We start from the raw sequence: 25,608 nt of genomic DNA on the forward strand, positions 1-25,608 counted from the left end.
GTTTGGGTTGTTTCTTGCTAGGAAGGTGTCGCTAGTGAGATGAAATATTTTTGGAATAAGTTGCAGATAAAGGGAAAATGAATTAGGGAAGATAAAAGAGGAAGAGATTAAGAGAAAGGAGAAGGGATAAAGCTTGAGAGATAAAAAGCGAGAAGGTTGGACGAGGAAGGGCGATTGGTGAGAAGGAAAATGACGAGAGAGGCATATCAGATCTCTTAGTCGCGCAGACAGCTGCTCTCCATTTTCTTTTCTTCACTATTTCTCTTTCTCCTTTTCTATGTGCTAACCCTAACTGAATAACAAGGCTAATACATATTTTCCGTATGTAACACACTATTCCGTATGTAAAAATTTCTGATTTTTTAATTAAATATGTAATATATTATATACAGACACAATCCGTATGTAATAATTTTCGATTTTTTTAATTAAAAATGTAATGTTGTATATACAAATATAATTCGTATGTAATTATTTCCGCTTCATAGCGCCAAAATTACATACGAATTATGTCCATATGTAATTACTTTTGGTTTACATACGGAAAAATCCGTATGTAATGTGTATTTACATACTGAATTAAATAAGTATGTAAATATTCGTATGTAATGCTCAATTACATATGGATTCGTATCTGTTGGTAATAATCAATATGTAAATAAATAATTTCTTGTAGTGATGCTCCCTTAGCTTTCCTAACAAAGATGCAATGGTCAATGTAGTTAAATCCTTTGATTCTGAAATGGGAGTGACCTTTGGCTGCCAAGATTTATCCAAGCATTTGAGGATCTTGATGTTCAACTCCTCTCTTTCAAAGATTTTGCCAAGATCAATGAGATGATGTACAATGTGAGTAAATCTCTTCTGCACCTTAGAGATGGTTTCCCCTTTCAACATCCTAAACATTTCATACTTTTCGATTAAGGCATGCTTTCTTGCCCTCTTCACATTTGTTATGCCTTCGTGGGTTACTTCAAGGATACATCTCCTTTGTCCATCTACATTGAGAGTCTATGAAAAATTCTTCTGAATTCAAAGGAAAAGTTATAATGTTCTTGACAATGCAATCATATTGAGCCTTTCTTTCCTTCACTCTCAGTCCTTTAAGACCAAGGTTTTTCAATAAAAAAACATTATCTTTTTCAACCTTAGGAATAAAAGAACCATTGTGATAGCATCCCAGATTCCTCTATCAATTGACTCAACAAAAATTTTCATTCTTACCTTCCAAAATTGAAAGTTCAGCCCACAAAACAAAGGTGAATTGTACCCTCCCCAAAGGATATTTTTCCAGCCATTTTAAAAAAGATTTAGGATCGAAACTTGAATAACTTTCAAGGACTCAGCTCCTAATGGTAATTGTTAGAATGTGTGGCCAAAACCGGGAGGGGGGGAGGGGGGGGGGGGGGGGGGGGGGGGGTTGAATTGTTATAACAATATTTTTTGCAAAGATTAGAAGTAGAGTGAAAAGTTCTGTAAAATTCAACCAATTGATTTTCTGTTCAACTAGATAAAATTTCATATTTACAGTTCTTTATGAAAAATCAACCAGGAAACAACTGTTTTTTTATACTAGAAAACAAAGAACAAATTACAAGACAATGTATAAGAGTAGGGAAAGAGAGATTCACAGAGAGAGATTTATACTGGTTCACTCTTAACCAAGAGATACATCCAACTAACCACTGAGAATTTACTATGCAATCAAAACTAGATTACAAAACACACACCAAGAATGTTGATCTTGAACCCCTCAAGAACACACAACACTCCTTGGCAATACCACAGTTCCAAGAAACCATTTCTGAAACTGATTTACACAAAATTATAATATTCCAAGAAGGAAAGCAGAATACACTTAGGCTTTACAAAACAGTAGTACAAATGAATAGAAAACCCATATCCTATTTCACACACAAACAATGATTCAAAAGCTCTTGATCTTCACTTGAAAACATTTTTAATAAACTTTTTTTCTTGTTCTTTTCAAATGATCACAAAACAGTCTTTATATAGACTAAAAGAAGTAGTTAAAATAATTAGATCATTAATCAAAAGCAGTTTGAAACATTTAAAATCAGTTTGGATTCATAACAAAATTCTATTAGAAAAACAACTAATTCATTTATTTTTCGGTTAAGGATTTCATATAAAACAACTAGTTGTTTTATCGAAATAACCGACTGCTTTTGTCTTACAGAAAAGACAAAAGAAAGCAAACTTTTTTCAAAAAATCTAGGTGCCAATCAACTAGTTGTTTTCACAATATTTTTCGCAAAGATTAGAAGTAGAGTGAAAAGTTCTGTAAAATTCAACCAATTGATTTTCTGTTCAACTAGATAAAATTTTAGATTTATAGTTCTTTATGAAAAATCAACCAGTTGTTTTATCGAAACAACTACTTGTTTATACTAGAAAACAAAGAACAAATTACAAGGCAATGTATAAGAGTAGGGAAAAATAGATTCACACAGAGGGATTTATACTGGTTCACTCTTAACCAAGAGTTACATCTAGTCCTCAACTAACCACTGAGAATTTACTATACAATCAAAACTAGATTACAAAACACACACCAAGAATGTTGATCTTGACCCCTCATGAACACACAACACTCCTTGGCAATACCACAGTTCTCAGAAACCATTTCTGAAACTGATTTACACAAAATTATAATATTCAAAGAAGGAAAAAAGAACACACTTGGGCTTTACAAAACATTAGTACAAATGAATAGAAAACCCATATCCTATTTCACACACAAGCAATGATTCAAAAGCTCTTGATCTTCACTTGAAACGTTTTTAATAAACTTTTTTTCTTGTTTTTTCAAATGATCACAAAACTGTCTTTATATAGAGTAAAAGAAGTAGTTAAAATTATTAGATCATTAATCAAAAGCAGTTTGAAACATTTAAAATCAGTGTGGATTCATAACAAAGTTCTATTAGAAAAACAACTGATTGATTTATTTTTCGGTTAATGATTTAATATAAATCAACCAGTTTTTTTTATCGAAATAACCGACTGTTTTTACCTTACAGAAAAAACAAAAGAAAGCAAAGCCTTTTCAAAATCTTTGAAAAACACTAGGTGGCAATCAACCAGTTGTTTCGAAAAATGAACTCGATAAAAAAACTTGTTGTAGTTACAAAACTTTGAACAACAACTTTTTCACTTGATTAATTTGAAAACACTTCTTTCAAAAATTGATCTTGGATTACTAGAAGTGAATTGACAAAACAAAATCTACTAAACAACACCTACAAACACTGCAACAGGTTTTTCAAATCTTAAAAGCAGATTTAGAAACATCAAAGCTCCTTGTTGAACACAATTATACAACAAGTTTCAGGTAATATCTAGGCTTACTTTGTCTATATATGTACAATTTCACTTGACAATAATTAATGTTTGGCATTTACTTTTATTTTTATTATTTTACAAAAAAATATTTTAAAGAGTAATATTAAAATATTAATTCACTTTAATGTAATTAATTATTTTTGATTTGAAGTTAATTTTTCTATAAATGAACGGAAACTAATGTAGTAATTTTTAATAAATTTTAAAGAAAATAAGCCTACAATATTAATGAGTTTCATCTCTTCTCCCCATTCATTTCAATCCATGAAGAGTGTTGTTATTACAATAGTTTTTTCTTTTACTATTTGTTATTAGTTACTTCTTATGAATAACTATCGATGTTGAGGAAAAGAAATTAACAAATTAATCAACACAACACAACAATTTAGCTTGATGTAAGAAAATAGACGTTCAATAATATAAACCAAAACAGAGAAGATTAGTTTTAATAATCCAATACAAAATTCTCCTTCTTCTCCTCTTCACGGTTTCTGCTTCAGAAGCGCAGGCCAAAACCCTAGCCGGAGAGATTCTCATTCCTCACCCAAACATACACATAGGTGAGTAGATACATATCACTCCCATTTATTTGTTCCCAGTTTTGGTCCAATCACAAGTTGGACCTTCTGTTCATCTACTTTTTATTTATTTTATTTGTGGTGTTTTAGAAGCAACGTTTTCTTATTACTTTGATTTGTTTCTGGTTACTGTTGTTAGAAGGATTGCTATCTGGGGTTGCAGTATGACTTCAATTTCCCCTGCTTTGACTAGAAAATTGGACCCTTTTAAAAAATATATTTTATTTTTATTTTGTTAATACGGAAAATGAAAATACTGAAGTTGGGTATAACTAAGATTGGGTCTTTTAAATGAAGTTCTGTTATGAACTTTGGTTGACTGATATGAAGTTCATGGGTTTCTGGTTTTAACACCAATACTCATCGAATTCCTTTGCTTGCAGTTAACTTTTTATTTTTTTTATGCAAAAGTGGCGATCTACTTATGGGTTTCTGTTTGTGTGATTTTTTTTATTATTTATTTTTGGATTCAATTTTTTTACATGTCAACTGTATCTGTTACATCTTTAATCATTTGTTTTTGTGACTCATGGGACCACTGTTCTTCTGTAACTTTGCTTTAGTCTACCAATTATGAAATCATGGTAGCTTGCAGGTATTAAAATTAGTGTTGGAAGTATATTAATACATTTGTATGGGTACCGCGATGTCAAATATAATGAACTTATCAAATCATTCTTCATGCTATGATGTTTGTGCATGTACATCATTTATAAATTATTTTGAGCACCTTATGCCTAAAGTTGTGTTGGATCTGGGGTTTAGGCACTACCGTTCTGACGTTCTTCACTGCTAATTGCTTATTTGACTCTGTAATCATGGAAGAAGATGCTTATCAATTTACTGGTGTTTGATTCTGTCAGCCTTATCACTAAGCATGCATATATAACAGATATACATAATATTCCTTCTTTATTGTATTAATATTGTTCAACAATACAAGTAAATGTACTAAAATGTTTGTGATTTTGTAAGTGTTTTGGTGATGATTATCTGAGCGTCACCTTCCATTTGGTTACAGTTTAGGCTATTCTTTCTGCGGTTACCAACAATGGCTGATGGTCACGAATCAGACAAGAACATTGAGATATGGAAGATCAAGAAATTGATCAAAGCATTGGAAACTGCAAGGGGAAATGGTACAAGCATGATTTCTCTGATTATGCCTCCTCGTGATCAGGTTTCTCGTGTGACTAAGATGTTGGGAGATGAATTTGGAACTGCTTCAAATATCAAAAGCAGGGTGAACCGGCAGTCAGTGTTGGGTGCCATTACTTCTGCTCAACAGAGGTTGAAACTGTATAATAAGGTTCCTCCCAATGGTTTGGTCCTTTATACTGGCACCATTGTCACAGAAGATGGCAAGGAAAAAAAGGTGACAATTGATTTTGAACCTTTTAAGCCTATCAATGCGTCACTTTACCTCTGTGACAACAAGTTTCACACAGAAGCTCTTAATGAACTTTTAGAATCTGATGACAAGTTTGGTTTTATTATTATGGATGGAAATGGAACCCTTTTTGGGACATTAAGTGGAAATACACGTGAGATTCTTCATAAATTTAGTGTTGATCTACCAAAGAAACACGGTAGAGGAGGGCAGTCAGCTCTGCGTTTTGCTCGTCTTCGCATGGAAAAGCGGCACAATTACGTGAGGAAGACTGCAGAACTTGCTACTCAGTTCTTCATCAATCCTGCTACTAGTCAACCTAATGTTTCTGGACTTATACTTGCTGGTTCAGCTGACTTCAAGACAGAGCTTAGCCAGTCAGATATGTTTGATCCTCGATTGCAAGCAAAAATATTAAATGTGGTTGATGTTTCCTACGGTGGAGAAAATGGGTTTAACCAAGCTATTGAGTTATCTGCGGAGCTGTTATCTAATGTGAAGTTCATTCAAGAGAAACGGTTGATAGGAAAATATTTTGAGGAAATCAGCCAGGATACTGGGAAATACGTCTTTGGGGTTGATGACACATTGAAGGCTCTGGAGATGGGTGCTGTGGAAATACTAATTGTGTGGGAAAATTTGGATATTAACAGATATGTACTAAAAAATAGTTCTACTGCTGAGATTCTGATAAAGCACTTGAACAAGGAGCAAGAGTCTAATCAGAGCAATTTCAGAGATCAGGTCACCCCTGCAGAGTTAGAAGTTCAGGAGAAGATGCCCTTGCTTGAGTGGTTTGCGAATGAGTACAAAAAATTTGGATGCTCACTGGAATTTGTGACCAACAAATCCCAAGAGGGATCACAGTTTTGCAGAGGGTTTGGTGGTATTGGTGGTATCCTACGCTACCAGCTTGACATCAGATCGTTTGATGAGTTATCTGATGATGGAGAAGTGGACGTGGATTCTGATTAAGCATCTCTTATACTGTATGTAGTGCTTTCATCACATTTTTCAATAATACAATGAAGCACTATAACCTCCATTTTAAAAATTCTTAGATATTTACTTGGATTTTATGGTGCTAAGACTTCTCCTTTGTTCTTACATGCACACCATATATGTATCATTAACTTCCTTTGGTTAATTATTGTATTCTCATTACAACTCTAGGAAATCATTATTCAAGTCAAAGATATGAAAGTTTCTATGATAAAAAAATTAATTTTCTACTTAATTTTCAAATTTTACGTCTTATTTTCAATTATTTTACCATTTGAAATTTCAAAATTATACATGTATTAGTTAGCTGTCCAGTTATTAGCAATGTAATAACGTGATTAATATGTAATATATTTTTAAATTATATATTTTCATCCTTACAGAACTATCTTTTTTACTACAAATCCAATAGAAGGTTTCTACAAAGTAAAATTAAAAGTTTTAACAGTATTTCCACTCCTCAATTACTGAATTACTTCTTCCTTGAGTGATGCTCCTTCCTCTAGGCCATCCTCCTTCTCTGATGTATATGCACCACACCCTGATGAATTCATATTTTTCTAATCTATGCTTTCCTTCATATTTAGGATATTATTCTTGCTTTTGTTAATATTTTTAGTTTTAGAAATGTATTTTGAAAATATAAAAGATGTATTATATAAAAGAGTTTTTTATTTATTTTATTAATATACTCTCTCTATATATAGAGTAAAATATAACAAAATATCAATTTTAGTGTTATTTCAATCTTAATTTTCTAAATTTAAATAATAAATAAATAAATATTTATCTTTATTTAAAAGATATTTATAAAAAACTGAAAGATTTCCTAAAAGCTAATTTAAATATAAGATATTAAATAAATCTTCGACATTCTTTCTTGCTTTAATATATGTTTATCTTAATTTCAAATTTGATTCTCCTTCTTTTAATCCTTGGTTTCCTTAGGTTTTTTTTTTTTTAATTTTGTCTTTCTCTTTCTTCCATGAGATACATCTTCATCCAATTTGACATTCCTTATTATATTTCTTCTTTTATCAACCTCATCTTTGTGTATTGTGAATTTCATGGTAGTGACATTGCACCTTTGATAGATGTTAGAATGGTTCTTCATCTATTTTCTCGTCTTGAGCATCAAACTTCTTTAAGAGATATCCATCTTTTTTTATATTGATCCTTCTTTTATATCTTATTCTTTGTAGTCAACTCCTCTTTCATCAAATTTAAAGAAAAACTTTTGTCTTTCATACGAACTTTGAGTACTTTTAGGTTGTGCATCTTTAATAACACAAAATTTGTTCTCAAAAGACATCTTATAATCTTTCCCTAATAGTAGAGCAACACTTAACAAATTTTGATTAATCTTAGTGATATACAAGACATCAAAAATTAATTTGACACATGAATAAATTGTAATTACAATTTCCCTAATACCTTTAGAACAATTTGTTTTTCATTCCTAATTTTACTTCAAAAATATTTGATTTGTTAAGTTCTTTTGAAAAGTTCTCAATCATAAGTCATGTGGTTTGTACAACCACTATCTATAAACCAATCTTTTGTAGATTTGTTGGTTGTAATATACGATGTTTCAAGAAATAGTTTCTCTTATGATTCGTCCTTTACAATCTAGACATCTTAGGGATATTAAGATTTGCATATCTTTTATACATGTCTTAATTGACCACATTTATGGCATTTTACATCTAATTTCTAGCAATACTTGTTGTGTTTTGTGATTATTTTTCTTGTAGTACAAAATAGAAAAGAACATGTGTTATTGTTTGGTTGTATTTGTTTTTTTTTTTGTAATTTTTGACTTTGAGAGCACCTTCGACAATATGAAGCAAAGTACCTTGAACAACACAATCTTCTCATTAATCTTCGTTGCTCTTGTACTTGCAAGACATGTATCACTTATGTCAAAGTAATTGTAGACAAATCTTTTGTGTTTTCTAATGAAGGAATAGACGATTCATTTCTCTTTGGCATCGGTACCAACACTTTCTCAATTAGTCTTTAATTAGGAACTCCTTGTCCAAATTTTTTTCTTGTTATCAATACCCACTATAGTAAAAATTGGTTTGACCAACAGTTAAAAGTTGTTGGTAGTTCCAAAATTGTCAATAAATAGGAATTTCCAAAAAAAAAAAGACGATGAATGATTCGTCGGTAAAATGCTTGTTGAAAAATTTATCGATGAAAATTATAAAGTTTGTCGATAATTATTAACAAATATATCCTTTGATTATTACTGACAAGGTAATAAAGGAAGGATATATCCGTCGATAATTACTGAGGGGTATATCCATCAATAATTATTGAAGAATATGTTTGTTGGTAATTATCAAATGATGTGTCATTCTTTGAACCATCTGGAAAATTTGAATATATACAAGCACAAGCACTTGTTAAGTATTTGCTTTAACATAAGGAATTAAAATGGCCAAAATAAATTATTACAACAATCAAACTAACAACCATATGTAAAATTGTGCACACAATTGCAATAAATGTGATCAGAACTTACTCAAGATATGGTTTAACTTCGGTGCAATTGATTAACAAATGAACACAAGTTGAGTTCAACTCAACATCAGTTAACCAATGACTCAACTCCTTCCTTTTATGATGATCAACTTGTTGGGACTTTGATAACCTTGACTCATGTGTTTGACTTTGAAATTTTGTTACATTCCTAGAATAGTGCAGTGACAACATGAAACTGTTGAGATAATGAGAACAAAAGTACGTTGTCCATAATGCAAGTATGTTGCACAAATTGATCCTTCAACTATGACTTTATTTTTTATTGATAATTTGGAATCACCCATGAATCTACATAAAAAAAACTCCATGCATTATGATTCATAAGCATGGTTATCGAATCAATATTAGAATTATGAATTGTTTTTCAATTTTTTTGAATCGTGAATCGAATTTTATTATAAGTTGTAAGATACATAATAAATAAAATATTATGTTTTAAATAAAAATAAGTGACATGAAATAAAACATTAGAAATATCACATATGAAAATGAAGTCAAAATGTTCAATCCACAAAATTAAAACACAATAATAAAATGTAAAATATTATTTTTTATATTTAAATCCTACATCTTAATTTTATGCTTTCATTCATTCATCCTCATTTTCATCATCTTCCTCCACATCTTCAACCATATCTTAAATTTCATTGTCATTTACAATTATGATTGATTTTTCCTTTTTTTTTATCAATCTTAGTAGTTAAATTTCTTGGACATATTAAAGAAACAAACAAATTACTATAAGTATTATAGCATTTATGATTAATTTAATTACACAAATTTTACAATTTAAAAAAATACATCTCTTCCTTTCCTTATTTGGAACTCCCTCTTCAAAAGTAAAAGATGCATGTATATCCATCTACGAAACCATCATTCGGTGCAAGGATCCTCCTTTTCAGTATCAGATAAACATATATGAAAAGTATCAGATAAACATATAGGGTCATAAGTATCCTCTTTCTCATCTCTAACCTTTTGCCTCATCTCAAGTTAAAGGTTATACTTAACAAAGACAAAAACATTTAATTTTTGTTGTTATAAGCGATTTCTTCTTTTAGTATGCACTTGATCAAATATGATCCAATTTCTTTTAAGTAACATTACAATTGAGACTCAAAGTCCTTATTGCTAGATTTTGTATCTCTTTATCTTTTCCACTAAAAAGCTACAATTTCGAACAAAAAACTAACATTAATAAATGTGATTTAAACTATTATGTTTTTTATGAAATTATTAAGATTAATTAAATTCTTTACTAGGATGCTTCTTATTTTTTGTATCTATTGTTATGCTTCTTCCAAACAATTGATATATTTTGAATTTGTCAAGTTGTTGATCAAGTTGAAATCTAATCTTTCTATTTGGGATTATTTTTTTTTAATGAAATCAGATAAAAAAAAGTTATTAAAATAAAAATCATTATTAATTTGCAATAATTTTTAAGGTATAATATTAATAATAATTACTTACTTAGGATTAAGGTAGTAAGAAACATCATGAAAAGGCTTATGTAATTGTAAATTCCAACAAGTATCAATTATTTTCTAGGCCTTTTTTGTATCGAGAGTTTTGATTCCTTAAATATGTGGATAATTGTTCTTTAGCTCTATCCATAACTTCATAGTTATATGACATAACATGTTTTGTGTCTCCCTCTACAAGCCTTAATACTTTCATAAGTGGAGTTACACACTTCAAACAATATTGGATGAATTTTAAAAATCTATGATCACATAAAACAATGTTTACCATTTGTTTACCTTCATTTTTATTAGCATGATTACTTGTTGTCTTGTCTTGTGAAACAAACATAACTCATAAAAATTTTCTATTGTGTTATGCATTGTACACTAAGAAAAATAGTTGCAAATCTTGTGACTATTGGTCAAGCTAATTCTTTTTCGTTGGAATACTTTTTACACAAATTTAGGAGTCATGTGTGCCTATAAATTAAAGTTGTGATCCTTTTGGCATTTGCAATGACATTATAAAATTTTGGTAGCTGATCAATGTCTTCAAGAATTAAATCAAGGCAATAAGCTGCATAAGGAGACCAAAAATAACATTTTTCTAGCTGTCACAGAATCTAATAGTTAAAACATATCCTTAATCACATTACTAGTATCAATAAATTTTAAGAAAATTGTTCCACTTGGACTATTCGCCAAAAAGTTGGTAAGAGACCTTCGTTTTCCATTTGTCCAACCATCGCATATCAAAGTACAAGCACATTTCTCACATTCAACCTTATTTTCTCCAAACTAGCTTGGATATTGTCAACTATTTTTTTTTTCAAATAAGACATCCTAACTTCATTATAAGTAGGAGGCTTTAAACCCTTTCCATATTCAATAACAAATTTAAACATTTGAACAAATAATGAGCTTCTTAACAAATTAAAAGGTAAAACATTACCATATATGCAAATCCAAATGTCTTCGATATCATTTGGAACAAATGTACATGCAATGTGATATTTTCCTTTATTATAGCAAGATAGCGTTTCACTTTTGCAACACCACCCCAAACAAGTATCTGAATAATACTTACACTTGACTAGAAGTCTATGAGGGAGAAGACTCTCACAATGATTTCATGTAATATCTATTTCTTCCTTTTACTTTATCTGACTCATTGCCTCTACCAATAAAGTCAAACAAATAACAACTTATTTTTATCCTAAAATAAACAAAATCCTTGAAAAACACACTTTTGTGAAAAAAAAAAACAAAAAAATATATAACAAATACAAAAACAACTATATATAAAAATAAATAAAAAGTTTGATATAAACATATCCTTAAATAATTTTATATAAAATAAAAAAATACAAGAATATATTTTAAAATGAAATTTTTAAAAAAAAAATCTTATATAATAAAGTAAAATAAGTGCTTAAATAATTTTATATAAAAATAAAATAAACAAAAACTTAAATAATTTTATATAAAAAAATAACAAAAAGAAAACAAATTCTTTTTATAGTACAAATGACAACCTATATTTTTTTTTATTTTGGTTTATGAGGATTAAAACATATTTTATTAACTTATTATTTAAAAATTTATTTATTGTTATAATTTATTTATTTTTATCTTGAAAAAATGTGGGGACCAATGTGGTTTGTTGGGCTGGGAAAAAAATAACCCCAGACATAACTTTAACTTTAACCCCAGACACTTATTTTTCTTCTTATTGATTAAAATAATCATTAGAACATAAGGTGGTAGCTGGTGGAAAGCTGAAGTTGGTGGGCCAAGTGTCTTCTAATTGATAAAATTTAACATCCAGGTGATATATCAAAACTTCAGATATTAAAACATAAATTAATTACTCTAGCTATCAAAAGTAAGAGAGCCTGAGAACGTGATATCACCAAATTTGTTCTTCTTTTCCAACTTTCTCTTCCTCTGTTCTCCACTAGAGTGTTTCATACTGGATCCGTGTTCCGCTAAGTTTCTATTGTTCTTCTTTTTCTACCCATTTTATTTTCTTCTTTTGGTATGTTCTCATTTGTGCTTCTCCTTTATGTGCTTTCACTATATTTTTTTAACCTTCTTTACCTTTTTTTTTTCACTATATCTTTCTTGTTCTTCTCAATTTATTAGTGTTATCAAAATCGCATTAAAAAAATATCAGGAATTCTAAAAATCCTTTATGAAGTTATAACGAAACTCTTAATGGGTTATGATAGAAACATTGTGGTAAAAATAAATACAATATATACATATAAATAACTTTAAAAAAATATAAAATAATGAAAAAGATAATCATAACTAATAATAATATTATGTGATGGAAGAAGGTTAAGATCAGACCCAATCACTAGATCCATGACAAGGAAGATACAAGAAGATTGAGACTCTACTACTGATGGCAGAGACACATTCCTCTACATGTTCAAAAATGTCATAACCTAGTAAAGAATTGTAGAATAGAATTTATTTTCTTGCCAAAAATAGAATACAAATTTTACTTGTATTTTTTTCTTAATTATAATTAGGGTTGAATTAGTCAACTAAAAAACAACCTAGGTTGAATTAGGGTTTCTAGAAGACTTCTAAATTTACTTAGTCTAGTCCTAAACCTAAAAAGAGTCACATGAAGCACACCTTTGTCATGCTTTCCTTGTGACTCCAAAATAGGCGCCAATTTCAAACCTCTAGCATTTGAATTTTCCCACCATTTTCTTTCTACATTGGCTGGACATCTACCCTATGTAAAGAGGTGTTTGGCTCATAAAATTCTAAGATCAATATATGAGTGAATAGCCCAAGTTTGCAAGCTTTCTCACTAGACACCTTGATCTTCTTCTTTACCTCTCCAAGTGATATGGCCCAACCAATCACCTCCCTACCTCTCATGCACCTTCAAGGAAACCATAGATCCATTGGAGCCATCCTTGTCCATTTCATCCATTAGCTTCTTCCAATCCTCTCAACAAATCAAGAAATCCAATCACTCATGAAGGCAACACCATCATTATGTCTAGAAGTTCAAATAACACTAACATCAAATCAAATAATCATTAATTTTAAGTTCAAAACATGAAAGAAATTGTCTTATGTTTTGTAATTATCCGACTCTTCTTTAATCGCAACATAATTGTCTTCAATATTATCCAATAGGGCAAATCCCTCCTCCTCTTCCCCTTCAGAAAAAATCTCAAAGTTAAATAATTATTCAAACTCAAAATCAGAATTATCATGCAATTCATTCCCAACCACAATTTCAATCATCTCTTTGCCCTCATGTAGGCTCAATCAAAAGGACAACTCTAGGATTAAGTAATCTACAAAGCATATCCAAGAAGACCTCAAAGTCATCAAAACATTAATTAGACCTATGGTCAGAAGAACACAAAAATACTGAGTTTCGGCTGACTTCAGAAGAGACTAGTGAACATTATTTTTTGGGTCAAGCTTTAGCTTAAATAATTGTATAAAGTTGTTTAGGACTTCATGGGTCATGCATTGGGCCTAGTAGCATAAAATAATTGGGCCAAATATTTGGACTGAGTAGTGTTGGTTTCTGGCCTTGTATTTGGGCCAATAGTAGATTAGGTCTAGTTAGGGTAACAATTGAGCTTTTTTAGCCCAATGTAACCCTAGCCCATCTAGGGTATAATAAAGGACGAAAATTACCTTGACAAATAGCACGTGGACGTCCACATGGAAGCCTAAGATGGAGAGAGTTTAGCATGGAAGGTGTGAACTACACATGGAAAGCATAAGTTCACATGGCACCTTGTCATTGGAGAGTTTATTTTTGAATTTTCAAATTTTGACTCCAAAATGTCCAACCCCTTACACTATATAAATAAGTGGGCAGATTACATGTAAAGAAGCTTGGAATTAAATAAGTGTTATGCTGTCAAAATTCAGTCTCATACATTGTCTTAGCTCTCTCTAGGGTAGAACCCTTAGTAGCTTCCTTAGAACTTTGCCTAGTGAGTTGGCTTAACCTCTCACTCTCCCTAATTCACTTCACTTTAATTTCTTTAAGTTCCAAGTGCTTCTGCAACCTTTCTCAACTCCATCATAAATTCGAAACTACACAAATAGGGAGATGTTTCATTGAATCAAAGAATCCAGGAGGAAATATTCTCTCCAACATGCAAATAACGATTGGAATATTTTGCTCCATCCTTGTTAGTGATTCATTATTCAATGTTGCAGAGCACAAATCTTTGAAGAAATGATTAATTTTAATAAGAAGATTTAAAACATGCATTGGCAATGAGCTAAACACAATAGGAAGTAATGTCTCCATGAATACATGACAATCATGACTTTTCAACCCATGAATCCTTCCCTTTACAACATCAACCCATCTAGCCAAGTTCACATCCTCAATTCTTTTATCCAAAGAAAAAATAACTTAGCTTCACTTGTAGGTAAAGTGTAATTTATTTTAAGCTTTAACATTTTCCTGTTAGCTTGTGCCTTCAACTCCAAGTATATTTTGCTTTAGGTTATAACTCAAGTCACTAGACAAAAATAATGCCCTAACAAATAGTAAAACATTTATAACACTAACCAGTAACAAAGTTGCATACCTAGCGAACTACTTTGTATTTGTATAACAAGCATAACCGAATTGCCGATACATATACTCGTGTTGAAATGGTGCATTTCCTTTTCCTACATACATTATCATAAATTTTTCTTAACAATCTCTAACACACATGACCACTTTGTATTGTCTTATTTATGCAGCAACACAATAAACACAAAACACTTCTACTAACACCTTTGTTTCTACAACACTGTCTAAAGTGACATAAGTGTATAATTTCCCCCACAATTGGATGGTGCAACAAATTAGACACATCATCAGGTGTGATGGTCATCTCACCAATAGGTAGATGCAAAAAAATTGAATCACTATGCTCTCAACAAATGCAGTAGCCTCATAACTAGTCTTAACAAGAGCTGATAACGTAGATAACTCCAATGTGTTTTTTATATGCTCATGCGGAGGACCCAACTTATTGATCTCTGTCCACAAAACACCTACTTTACCAATAAATATTTAGGTAGTATTTAAAATAGATAGTCTAATGTAATAGACAACATAATTTCATACCACTCCATCCCATAGATGATGAGCAACATGTTCCTCATAATTTTTGAGTGATGAGGTGTCAATGGACCCCCCTCCCAAAAAAGAATCAACCAACACTAAGTGAGGTTCATCAACTTGAACCTTCATGTCTTTGTCGTCCTCATGAATGAAACTAGGTTGTCCACATTATCTTCATTTTACAAAGGCTTGTGACCAGATTGAGAATTACTTCCTCTAATTCTAACCATGACTATCTGCAAATACACAAAACAAATATCTAAATATTATTAAGTAAGAACATATGCTAAATCAGTATTAATAACAAATAAAAAAAACATGCTTTGGAATACAAATTCCAAAAACATGTTCTAAATTGGTAATTCCAAAACACCTTTCACGATTGTCTAATCCAGAACATGTTTTCGAATTGGTCATTTTGTAACACCTTTTTTAGATTGTCAATCTAAAACATGTTTCTAGATGACGAATTCTAGAAATATGCTTCGGATTGAACAATCCAGAAAGGTGTTCTAAAATTACAATTCAAAAACATGTTTTAACAAACACCTTCTTTATGGATTGCATAATTTGAAAATGGTATGGATTAAGCAATCTTGGAGGTTTCCAAATTAAGCTATGTAGAAAGTAGAAAAAGTTTGAATCACCTGCAACAGTGTAGTGGTTTTGGAAAAAAGATGAAAAAGTTGTTGGAGAAGAAGCAAAACACTCTCACTCAATCTCAACAGTAGAAGGCGCAAAGTGACAACAATGGAGTGTAGTGCCAACATGGGAGCAGCAGAGAAGAGGCAATATGGGAGCAAGAAAGAAGAGGCAACCAACATAAAAGGTAAGGGGGGGAATTAGGGTTGGAGATTAAGTTATACATCAACAATATTTCAGTCTTTTTAGTTATTAGTATGGAGTATGGGTGCAAATGGTAGTCATAGGGTATGGGAAGCAAAAGCCTATCGAGGAAAGTAATGTGGTTGACTATCTCCATAATTTGTTAAATTGAAGTAAAGTTGATGAGTTTGACATGCTTAATAGGTTAAAGATGACAAATTCTCCCTACACCATATCATGTGTGCCTTTAATGAGCAATGTAAAATGTCTATTGTATCCTTAATGAAATAAAACTTAGGTTTCCACTACAACAATGCATTCTTCTACAACAACCCTTACGCACCCAATCTTACGTACCTAAGGCACGACGACACCCAACACACACCACTGAGTTCCTAAGGCACAACAACGGAGAGGAGGAGAAGAGTTATGGTTGTGGAAACTGATATGCAGTGCAGTAAGTTTTTGCAAATTGTGTGACTTTTGGATATCAATGTCCGGAAGTATTTTTCTATTCCGAACATGCATATCCGAAGTTGTACTGGATGCTTATGTCCAGAAGGTTATAACTAATTTTTTGCCTTGGATATGGATATCCGTAGCTGTTCCGGATGTGAAAATTCATAAGTTCAAGGGTTTCAAATGATTCAAGATGTTGAAATCTGGAAGTCAATAACATGTGCTTTTCAATTAATGGCAAATATGCTAACACTTCCGAATGTCAATATCTGTAGACAAATATGTGACTTCCGGATATTAACATCGGTACGCAAATATGTGACAAGGACAAAGTTGAGATTATCGGTACGCAAATATGTGATAAGAACAAAGTTGAGATTAGAAACTTATGTTGGGTGCAAATAAAAAATATATGGTGCAGGGGGAGAAATTGCCGTTAAAGACCGGGGTTGCAAGGAATGTTTAATTCGTTTCCCCATCCCCCACCATTAACTCACTAATTTAATATTTATTTTTATGGAATAAAAAAAGAGTGCAGATTGGAACTGTTTATATAAATAGAGAGAAGAGAATTTTAAGAAAGGAATTGATGATTTATTTATTATTTCACAAGCACTAACATTGACCATAAAAGTACACATACACAGGCAAAATTGTCCCTTTACTTATCCCTGGCTAGTGTAGCTTCCGAGAATTACTATTAATTCACACTCTAACAGTTATTCAAATACACTCTCTACTGTTAAAAATTTATTGGAAACTACAAAATCTTTGTCAAATTTATTAAATAAAGAGTGGTAACTCATAAAGTTGTGATTTCCAATAAATTTTAGTTAATAATAAAGAGTGCGCAACAGTGTGTTTACTAGCATTTCTCATACCTATAATAATACATAGTTTGTGGCTTCAAGAATCAGCAAGTTCGATAAGTTGATTGACCACGTTTGGATCTGCAAGGGTACTTGTATCTCCAAGTTCATCCAACTGCCTGGAAGCAATTTTTCTCAGAACTCTTCGCATTATCTTTCCACTCCTTGTTTTTGGAAGGCCAGGTGCCCAATGGATTTTGTCAGGTGCTGCAAAGGCTCCAATCTGAAATGTTCAACAAAATAATCTCATCAATCATTCCTTTATATATATTCATACAAAGCAAAGATTTGAAATGTTGTCTGAGGTACCACAGGATTCACAAAATTACTTACCAAGGGAACCAACAACAACAACCAAAAAAGAGATTGCAATACATCTTTTAAGTAGTTTTCAATAAAATAATACAATTTCCAATTATTTATGACATTGGTTCACACCATTTTGTGAGATGATAAAAATCCCATAAATAAAACAAAACGAGGGTGATTCACCCATTTTTATATATATATATATATATATATATATTATAATTTAATCATATGTTTAATCAGTGTGGAATCTTCAACAAAACTATACAAAAGCCATTATTACCTGGTACTGGTGCAGAAAAATGTGATATTTTTCCAGGAAAATTGTGTAAGGAAAACAGAGTAATAACTCAACAAAGTAATATCTAGAGCAAGACACAGTAGTTCTATGTTGTCAGTTTGAAGTAGAGACCTGCTTTCGAACAGTGAGTATGAGCTCCTTCCGTAGTTCTTCACTGTATTGAACACCATCCACCATTGTAACAAATGCATAGATACCCTGTCCTTTCACCTACAGTAGTAATGGTAGTTGATTAGCAGCAATCATTTGGATACTTGATGACCAGCACACAGAAAGAATACGATGCATTCAATACATACCGCGTGCTCCACACCAACCACAGCAGCCTCTGCACATTTCGGATGTGAAACTAGAGCTGATTCCACTTCAGCTGTGCCAATCCGATGCCCACTGCATATAACACGACTATATGATTAGATTAGAACACCAAAAAGATTAGATTAGAACCACATGGAAGATAGACATTTCTATTAGTGTTTTCGTGCCTGTATCTGTAAAGAAGAAAATTGTAAGATTGAGGAATCATCAGAAAGAGATTTCAAAATTTAAAGAATACCTGACATTGATGACATCATCAACTCTTCCAGTGAGCCAATGGTATCCATCTTTATCCCTGAAACAAAGTTAAAGGGCAAATTATAATCATCCCGCACATTGTCTCGTGTTCTGGTGGTATTTCCCTATTCGAGCTAAAACTACAGAAATTTAATTCACGTAGGCTAAATTCAAATTCAAAGATTATTAGACCAGAATCCTGGAAACTGGCATATAGTTCTAGCAAAACACTAACCTGCTGCAACCATCGCCACTGAAATAGTATCCCGCAAATGCCTTGAAATATGTTGTTTCATATCTTTCATGATCACCATACAGAGTTCTGAAAGCTCCAGGCCACGATTTCTTAACACACAAATATCCATTGCACTCACCTTCTATTTCTACACCATTTTCATCCACTATGACAGGCTACAGTTACAAATAGATTAGTCACTGATGAAGGCAAAGGGAAATAGTAAACTAGAAGTAAAAAAAGTTTACATTAAATTACAAAAGAAACACATAAGGTCAGCATAGAAGACCTGAACTCCAAAGAAAGGGAAAGTTGCAGAACCGGGTTTCTGGGGCCAAGCACCTGGTAGTGGAGTTATCTGTAAGCAACAGAAAAAAAAAATTAGACCCAGAGAAAGAAGTGCATAGACATGATTAGCATCTCACTCGGTGTGTGTGTGGGGGGCAACCCAAAATCTCCATTACCTCCTGAGATGTGCACATGTGGTATGCAACAAATTAATTGAATTTGTGAGTAATGGAATGAGTCTATCTATGTTCATTGCCAGCCATTAGAACCAAATTTAACAGATAATCATTGGAAGCTACAATACCATGAAGCCACCCGTTTCTGTTTGCCACCAAGTGTCAGAGATAGGGCACCTTGAATCTCCAACTACATTGTAAAACCACCTCCATGCACTTGGATTTATTGGCTCACCTACACTTCCTAGGACTCGTAAAGATTTCCTTGAGTAGCGAGTAACAAACTGCACAGATTACAATGATTTGAATGAACAACAATAATTAAATTAAGAATCAATGGAAGTCTACATACTATTACATCACAGTTCCCTTGTTCTATCAATATGTTCAGATATTGTAGTTGGAAATTTATTGAAACTATCTATCAACATAAACTACTAGTTATATTCCTATAAGAGATGCTAAGATATCAATTTTACATCATGATTTATATAAGCTTCTTTTGGATGAAGATTTATAATAAATAATCTTGAATAATTTAAGGACCTATTTGGTTTGAGAAAACATTTTTTGTTTTCATAAGGACTACAAAATAATTATTTTGTTTTTGATCTAAAATATTGGCAATGGAAACAATATAAACAGGATTTTCTGAACACAACAACAGTTAACTTCTTTTAACATTGCAACAAGACTACGTTTCTAAATCCTTCCAAGTAAAACTAATTTTAGGTATGACAAGAGTAGAACCAAAAGAGATGAGACGTGCCAGGTTGTGTGTGTAAACAAAAGCATTCATTCATAGTCAAATCAATTTTGATAGAGAAACACACGGAATCATGAGGAATCTTACATCATCACCATCACGCATGAGGGACCGCACCAGTGTGGGGGCAGTGTAAAATAATGTCACTTTATATTTGTCAACAATGTCCCAACATCGCCCAGCATCAGGATAATTAGGAGCCTGCATTCAGGTTGTGAAATATTTCTTATCAACTCATTGACTCGTAATTTTCTATCTATGAACTCAACATGCCAATACTATGATGTTTCCGGAGATTATCTTACTTTTATTTATAAAGCCTGTAAATATGTATATAGATATAGATATGTTGCCAAGACAACTAGTGTATCTCCAAAACTCAGTATGTCAACTATTGATACATGAAGTAGTCACTTTAAAATGCATTTTAGGTGCTCATTTTGTTTTTGCTGTTCCGTAACTATTCTGCGAGCCAATAAAAAACTCTTTTCTCACTGGTATAACACAATCTGTACTTTTGTTTTTTAGAATTGTTAACATCAAGAAGCAACGACCAAATAGTTTTTCCCACTGGGTGTGGTTGGCTACTTTATCAAAGAATATCATTGAGCCCAAGTCTTCAGAGATGAAATTCGATCTAAAGTCTAAATTGGTTTTACTAAGTTTTTCTTCATTTTCCTACACTGCTTATAAGCTAAGCTAACCTCTATCTGTTCAACTGGGCTTCAATCATTCTTCTTCTCACATGATCAAACCATTTTTCAGAATCCTTAAATTGTAGCAATATATTAATTTATGGTTAAATTGGTCTTTTCGGTTCCACTGCTAGCATGTCACTTGGATTCATTTTCTCTAGCTCTGCCGCACATATAAATAAACAACTATGTTTTAAGAAAATTTTTATTACCCCTTCATACACAATAACAGATGCACCATTGAGCATGGGTCCATAAGTGACATAGCTATGCCCGGTAATCCAACCACAATCTGCTGTACACCTGTAGTCAGAGTATAAAGCATTACATAACAGTAGTGAACCATATTCATCAAGAACGTGTCAAAAAGGTAGAAGAAAATGCTTCTAGGGGATACCAGTAGATGTCAGACTGCTTGTAGTCAAATGCATACTTGAATGTCGTTGCAGTGTACACCATGTAACCACCAGTTGTATGCAAGACACCCTTTTAGGAACATAAATATTAGAAAGCAGCAGCTGAAATAAAGAAAGGAAAAAAAAAGAAACATGACGTAGTGTACAGCAGTAACAGCACAATGATACCTTAGGTTTGCCTGTGCTCCCACTTGTATAGAGTAGAAAAAGTGGGTCCTCGGCATCGACCCACTCCACTGGACAACTAGTTGGATATTGAGGAACGACATCCTGCAAAACCAGTCAAAGGTAGCCAAAAAAATGTTCAAAAGAAGTATGAAGTTTATCATAATCGTGGACAACGTTGGAAATTGAAAACATATTTAGCACTGTTAAACAGAAATTCAAGACTCATAGCAACCTTATCATATGAAACAAACTAATCTGTTTGAAATAACTGAAGAAATTCATACTGAAACAATTATGTAACTAATTATTTGGCATGGCATGCAGACAGTTTGCAGAGTACGGAAAATAGAATCATGATTCTACACTTAGTTAACCATGTGAAAGTTTATCTGCTAAATGGGGATTTTATATACCAACCTGCCACCATATATCACGCCCATCCTTCCATTTGGTATCTTCCCTCTTCGTTGCCAATGAGTTTTCATAAACTAAGCATTTATCTGTTGAGACAAGAAAAAAAAGCAAGAGAATAAGATCAAGGAATTTAATAAAGAGAACATAATGAACCAGAGATTATGGATGTAACATATACATCTTCAAAAACCCTAAAGGATGGGAAACAGGTCAGTTCAGTTGCAAATGTCTGTTAGATTGGGAAACAGGTCAAGAGGGATAGACAAGAACTGCTAGATAACAGAGATAATGTGCAGGAAAAGATATATGTGAACTATTTTTGTATTGATAATGGATCTAAACCAAATGAATTCAGACCCAGTGTTGCATAAACTAAAGAAGAAAATCTCCTAAACGATTTGAGAGGCCAGTCTCTCCCAAGTTCTAACCAAAATCCCTCCCTCCTCCCTACCCCCACATGCTCATGCGCCTTATTTCTCCTTATTATATAGACTGACAGTATGGTAAATAGTTAAGGAGTATATTGTCTCCTTCATCTCTCTCCCTGTGCCTGATCCGATGATGGTCCTTCTACCCTTCTGATATACCTAAGTAATTTTGGTGCTCTGGGTTTCATCCAGAACCATCATGGGGGAAGTTTTAGAATATCCCAGCCTACTTTATTAGTCCATATCAATATAAGTGAAGTCAGTTTGCAATGGTTATTGTAAATGAAATTTCAAATGGTCACTGATTTCTATGCGCTAGGTTTTCATCATATGACATTCTCAAACTATCAAATAAATTTGTGAATAAAGCCTACTCCAAAAGGCCAGGCTGCTAAGAGGGGACAGCAACTACTTAAATTATTATTTGTGTCCTACGCCCAACTGATATAGGACTCACTTGTCACAAACTTAATATCACACAATAAAAGAAAAAGGGAAGAGATATGAACAACACCCGCAAGGATGTGTTTATTGACAAACTAGAAAATGTTAAAATACAGTACACTTTTTATTCAACGTGCTCGACCTATCTAGTATATACATGCTAGAAAGCTCCACTTCTGTCACCAATCATAAACTTCCTACTGGTATTTTCTATATTGATCTCTCTCTCTCCCTTAGTGTTTGTGTGTCTACACATTAATGTCTGAATTTTAATCAGCAAATCAGAACAGGTCAATATTGCAGTGATTATATAACTGAAATATTAAACAAATTAAGATATTCCCACCAATAGAAACTCCATTTTGGGCTGAATCCTTGATTGCAGCATCAACAATATCTTTCAGATTGAGAACCTTAGGGCCCCTTTTAACAGCATTGCAAGTAATTACAACTTTTGGTTTACAATCAACGATTCTCTGGGCAAGAGCTTCTGCAGAAAAACCAGCAAATACAACCTGAACAGATGAAAATACTAACTATTAACTCAAAAGGCAAGTCAAACATATTAAGCAATTTAGTAGTTTAACAGGAGTAAACAAGAAATGGCGGACAAGGAAAATATTTTGAAGTTCTTGTTGATACCGAATGAACAGCACCAATCCGGGCATAGTAGTTTAACAGGAGTAAACAAGAAATGGCGGACAAGGAAAATATTTTGAAGTTCTTGTTGATACCGAATGAACAGCACCAATCCGGGCACAGGCAAGCATTGCGATGGGGAGCTCCATAAGCATAGGCAAATAAATAATTACAGCATCTCCCTTTTTCACACCATTATCCTTCAGATAGTTAGCAAGCTGAAACAATAAAAATATTCAATTATTTGGCCACTTTACATTGAGTCTTCACAATTCAAAAACAAAATATATTACCACCTAAACTTGAGGAACTGGACTATCCTCATTGTATGCAAACAGAGAAAAGTCAGAACAAACCTGGCAAACTTGATGAAGAAGCTGGGTGTACGTCAAATTACCATCCAAACCAGGTTCATTACCTTCCCAGTAAATAGCTACCTTGTCACCAAGTCCAGCTTCAACATTTCTATCCAAGCAATTATAACAGATGTTGGTGATCCCACCCTTGAACCACTGAAGCAATGCAACAAGAGAAAACAGAGACACGACACAAGGTACAAACACACTCAGCCTCTGAACAAACACTATCAGAAGGAAAAACAAAAACAAAAGCAAGGCAAAAACAAGACCCAAAATGGATGATGGAAATAGATCAATTACCTCAATCTTGATATTCCCTTTCCTTACATCAAAATTTTCATCACATACTTTATGACCCCATTTTTGTTTCCAATAAAACTCTGCCGCAATCTCAGACCAGAACCCAGCAGGGTCCTCAATAGATCTCTTGTACATCTTCAGATACTGATGGATCACAAATCACAAAAACACACATTAAAAAATCATTTTTTTAACAAAATCTTGCGCAAAGAGTTAATTCCAAAAAAAAACATTGTTTCTCTTCATTTGTTGATAAGTCAAAACCATTAAATTGAATCCCAGAAGACATTCATAAGCTGCAATATATGAAACCTGTTCTGGGGACTGAACATTAGCTTGGCTAGCAAAGTCATGACTAGGAAGAACGAAATCATCCTCTTCAGTTGCGAGAGAATCACCAAGTATCACAGCATTCAAGTGTGAAATGTGACCTGCCCCTGATGGCATAAGCTTCATTGATTCCACATGGCGAAGGAAATTGTTGGTCTTGATATTAGAAGCCATAGTAGTAGAAATTTTCCACCTTTTTCTCTTGCAATTCCAAAACAGAGAAAGAGAAGAAGAAGGCTTATTAAGAGAGGGATCCAAAGCAATTGGGTGAAGAGGGTCACGGGGCACTCCACCCAGATGAACAGAGACTGAGTTATGGGACAGAGGAATCATCTTGGCTAGTTGTAAAACCGATATATAAAGTTATAATTAATAAAACAATACCAGAAGAGCCGCACAATCACTGTGCACGTTCAAATAATTAAGGATTCGATTCTATTAAGGGAAAAGTGGGAAAGGAAAAAAAGGACCAGAGAGGAAAGTGATATAATTTTATGAAATTAATTTTCAAAACTAATTTAATTTCAAATATAAAATTCGAAAATTTAAATTTATATTAAAATACAAAAATATATAATATAAAACCTTGATAAATAAAAACGTTATATTTCAGAGTAAAAGTATTTTAAAATAAATTATCCAAAATTTAATTATTTTATTTTATTTATTATTTTGATATTTTTATTTTAATTATTTATTTATTTTAATTTAAAATATTCAATTCTTTGTATTTTGTTAATAATTTTAAGATTTTTTATTTTAATTATTTATTTTATCATAGTATAATATAATTGTTAGTATTTAATTATTATTTATATTTATATATTCTGAATTATTTACTACGTTATAATAAAAGTTAAATATTTATTTAAAGTTAATGGATTAAGTTGCTTTGTTTAATCGATTATGTAGCATATATTTGTAATTTGTAATTTTTCTCGCTATTGACCTTGGAAAGTAATTTGTCTCATATGTCTCGATCTTCGATCTTTCATTTCTCTTCTCCCTCTTTACACTCTTTCTTTTCATTGCAAACCAGTTAAAAGTTGTTATTTTAATAATTTTAAAATAATTATTATAAAAATTATCAAATTTATCCTAAAAAATTATTTCATATTATGAATCTAAAAGTAATCTTCTAAAAAATAATAATGTTTT

The 25,608-nt window shown here is 32.1% G+C and overlaps 2 protein-coding genes across 5 annotated transcripts; one reads left to right on the forward strand and one right to left on the reverse strand.

Annotated features, from left to right (window-relative positions):
* The first annotated feature begins 3,620 nt into the window (after nucleotides 1–3,620).
* LOC137813731 (eukaryotic peptide chain release factor subunit 1-3) lies at nucleotides 3,621–6,481 on the forward strand. 2 transcript variants are annotated; one of them, XM_068616143.2, is made up of 2 exons: nucleotides 3,621–3,926; nucleotides 4,966–6,481. In XM_068616143.2, exon 2 carries the CDS (start codon nucleotides 4,996–4,998, stop codon nucleotides 6,307–6,309), a length of 1,314 nt encoding a protein of 437 aa, XP_068472244.1. In that variant the 5' UTR covers nucleotides 3,621–3,926; nucleotides 4,966–4,995; the 3' UTR covers nucleotides 6,310–6,481. The 2 variants fall into 2 exon arrangements, with proteins under 2 accessions (XP_068472244.1, XP_068472245.1); XM_068616144.2 differs by having other exon boundaries at nucleotides 3,764–3,926; nucleotides 4,971–6,481.
* Nucleotides 6,482–15,212: 8,731 nt separating this feature from the next.
* On the reverse strand, nucleotides 15,213–24,905 carry ACS (acetyl-CoA synthetase). 3 transcript variants are annotated; one of them, XR_016520297.1, is made up of 19 exons: nucleotides 24,433–24,905; nucleotides 24,121–24,264; nucleotides 23,818–23,973; nucleotides 23,557–23,679; nucleotides 23,169–23,337; nucleotides 21,954–22,036; nucleotides 21,537–21,638; nucleotides 21,350–21,438; nucleotides 21,165–21,255; nucleotides 20,345–20,458; nucleotides 19,620–19,775; nucleotides 19,317–19,385; nucleotides 19,028–19,203; nucleotides 18,794–18,850; nucleotides 18,537–18,627; nucleotides 18,349–18,447; nucleotides 17,640–17,850; nucleotides 15,478–15,710; nucleotides 15,213–15,389 (listed from the first exon to the last, which is right to left on the reverse strand). XR_016520297.1 is itself a non-coding variant. In XM_090301062.1 (18 exons), exons 1-17 carry the CDS (start codon nucleotides 24,781–24,783, stop codon nucleotides 17,665–17,667), a joined length of 2,256 nt encoding a protein of 751 aa, XP_090157188.1. In that variant the 5' UTR covers nucleotides 24,784–24,905; the 3' UTR covers nucleotides 15,213–15,710; nucleotides 17,640–17,664. The 3 variants fall into 3 exon arrangements, 2 of the variants coding, with proteins under 2 accessions (XP_090157188.1, XP_068472246.1); XM_090301062.1 differs by having other exon boundaries at nucleotides 15,213–15,710; XM_068616145.1 differs by lacking the exons at nucleotides 15,213–15,389; nucleotides 15,478–15,710 and having other exon boundaries at nucleotides 17,331–17,850.
* Between the last annotated feature and the right edge of the window lie 703 nt (nucleotides 24,906–25,608).

This window comes from Phaseolus vulgaris, chromosome 1 (genome assembly GCF_051622355.1).
Source record: "Phaseolus vulgaris cultivar YP4 chromosome 1, ASM5162235v1, whole genome shotgun sequence".
NCBI classification, from domain to species: Eukaryota; Viridiplantae; Streptophyta; class Magnoliopsida; order Fabales; family Fabaceae; genus Phaseolus; species Phaseolus vulgaris.

Coding starts and splice junctions, on each gene's coding strand:
- LOC137813731 (XM_068616143.2), top strand. CDS start 4,996: ATGGCTGATGGTCACGAATCAGACAAGAACATTGAGATATGGAAGATC.
- ACS (XM_090301062.1), bottom strand. CDS start 24,783: ATGATTCCTCTGTCCCATAACTCAGTCTCTGTTCATCTGGGTGGAGTG. Junction 24,265..24,432: donor ATGTTCAGTCCCCAGAACAG/GTTTCATATATT, acceptor GTGATCCATCAG/TATCTGAAGATGTACAAGAG. Junction 17,851..18,348: donor TACTCACTGTTCGAAAGCAG/GTCTCTACTTCA, acceptor TGAACATTTCAG/ATTGGAGCCTTTGCAGCACC.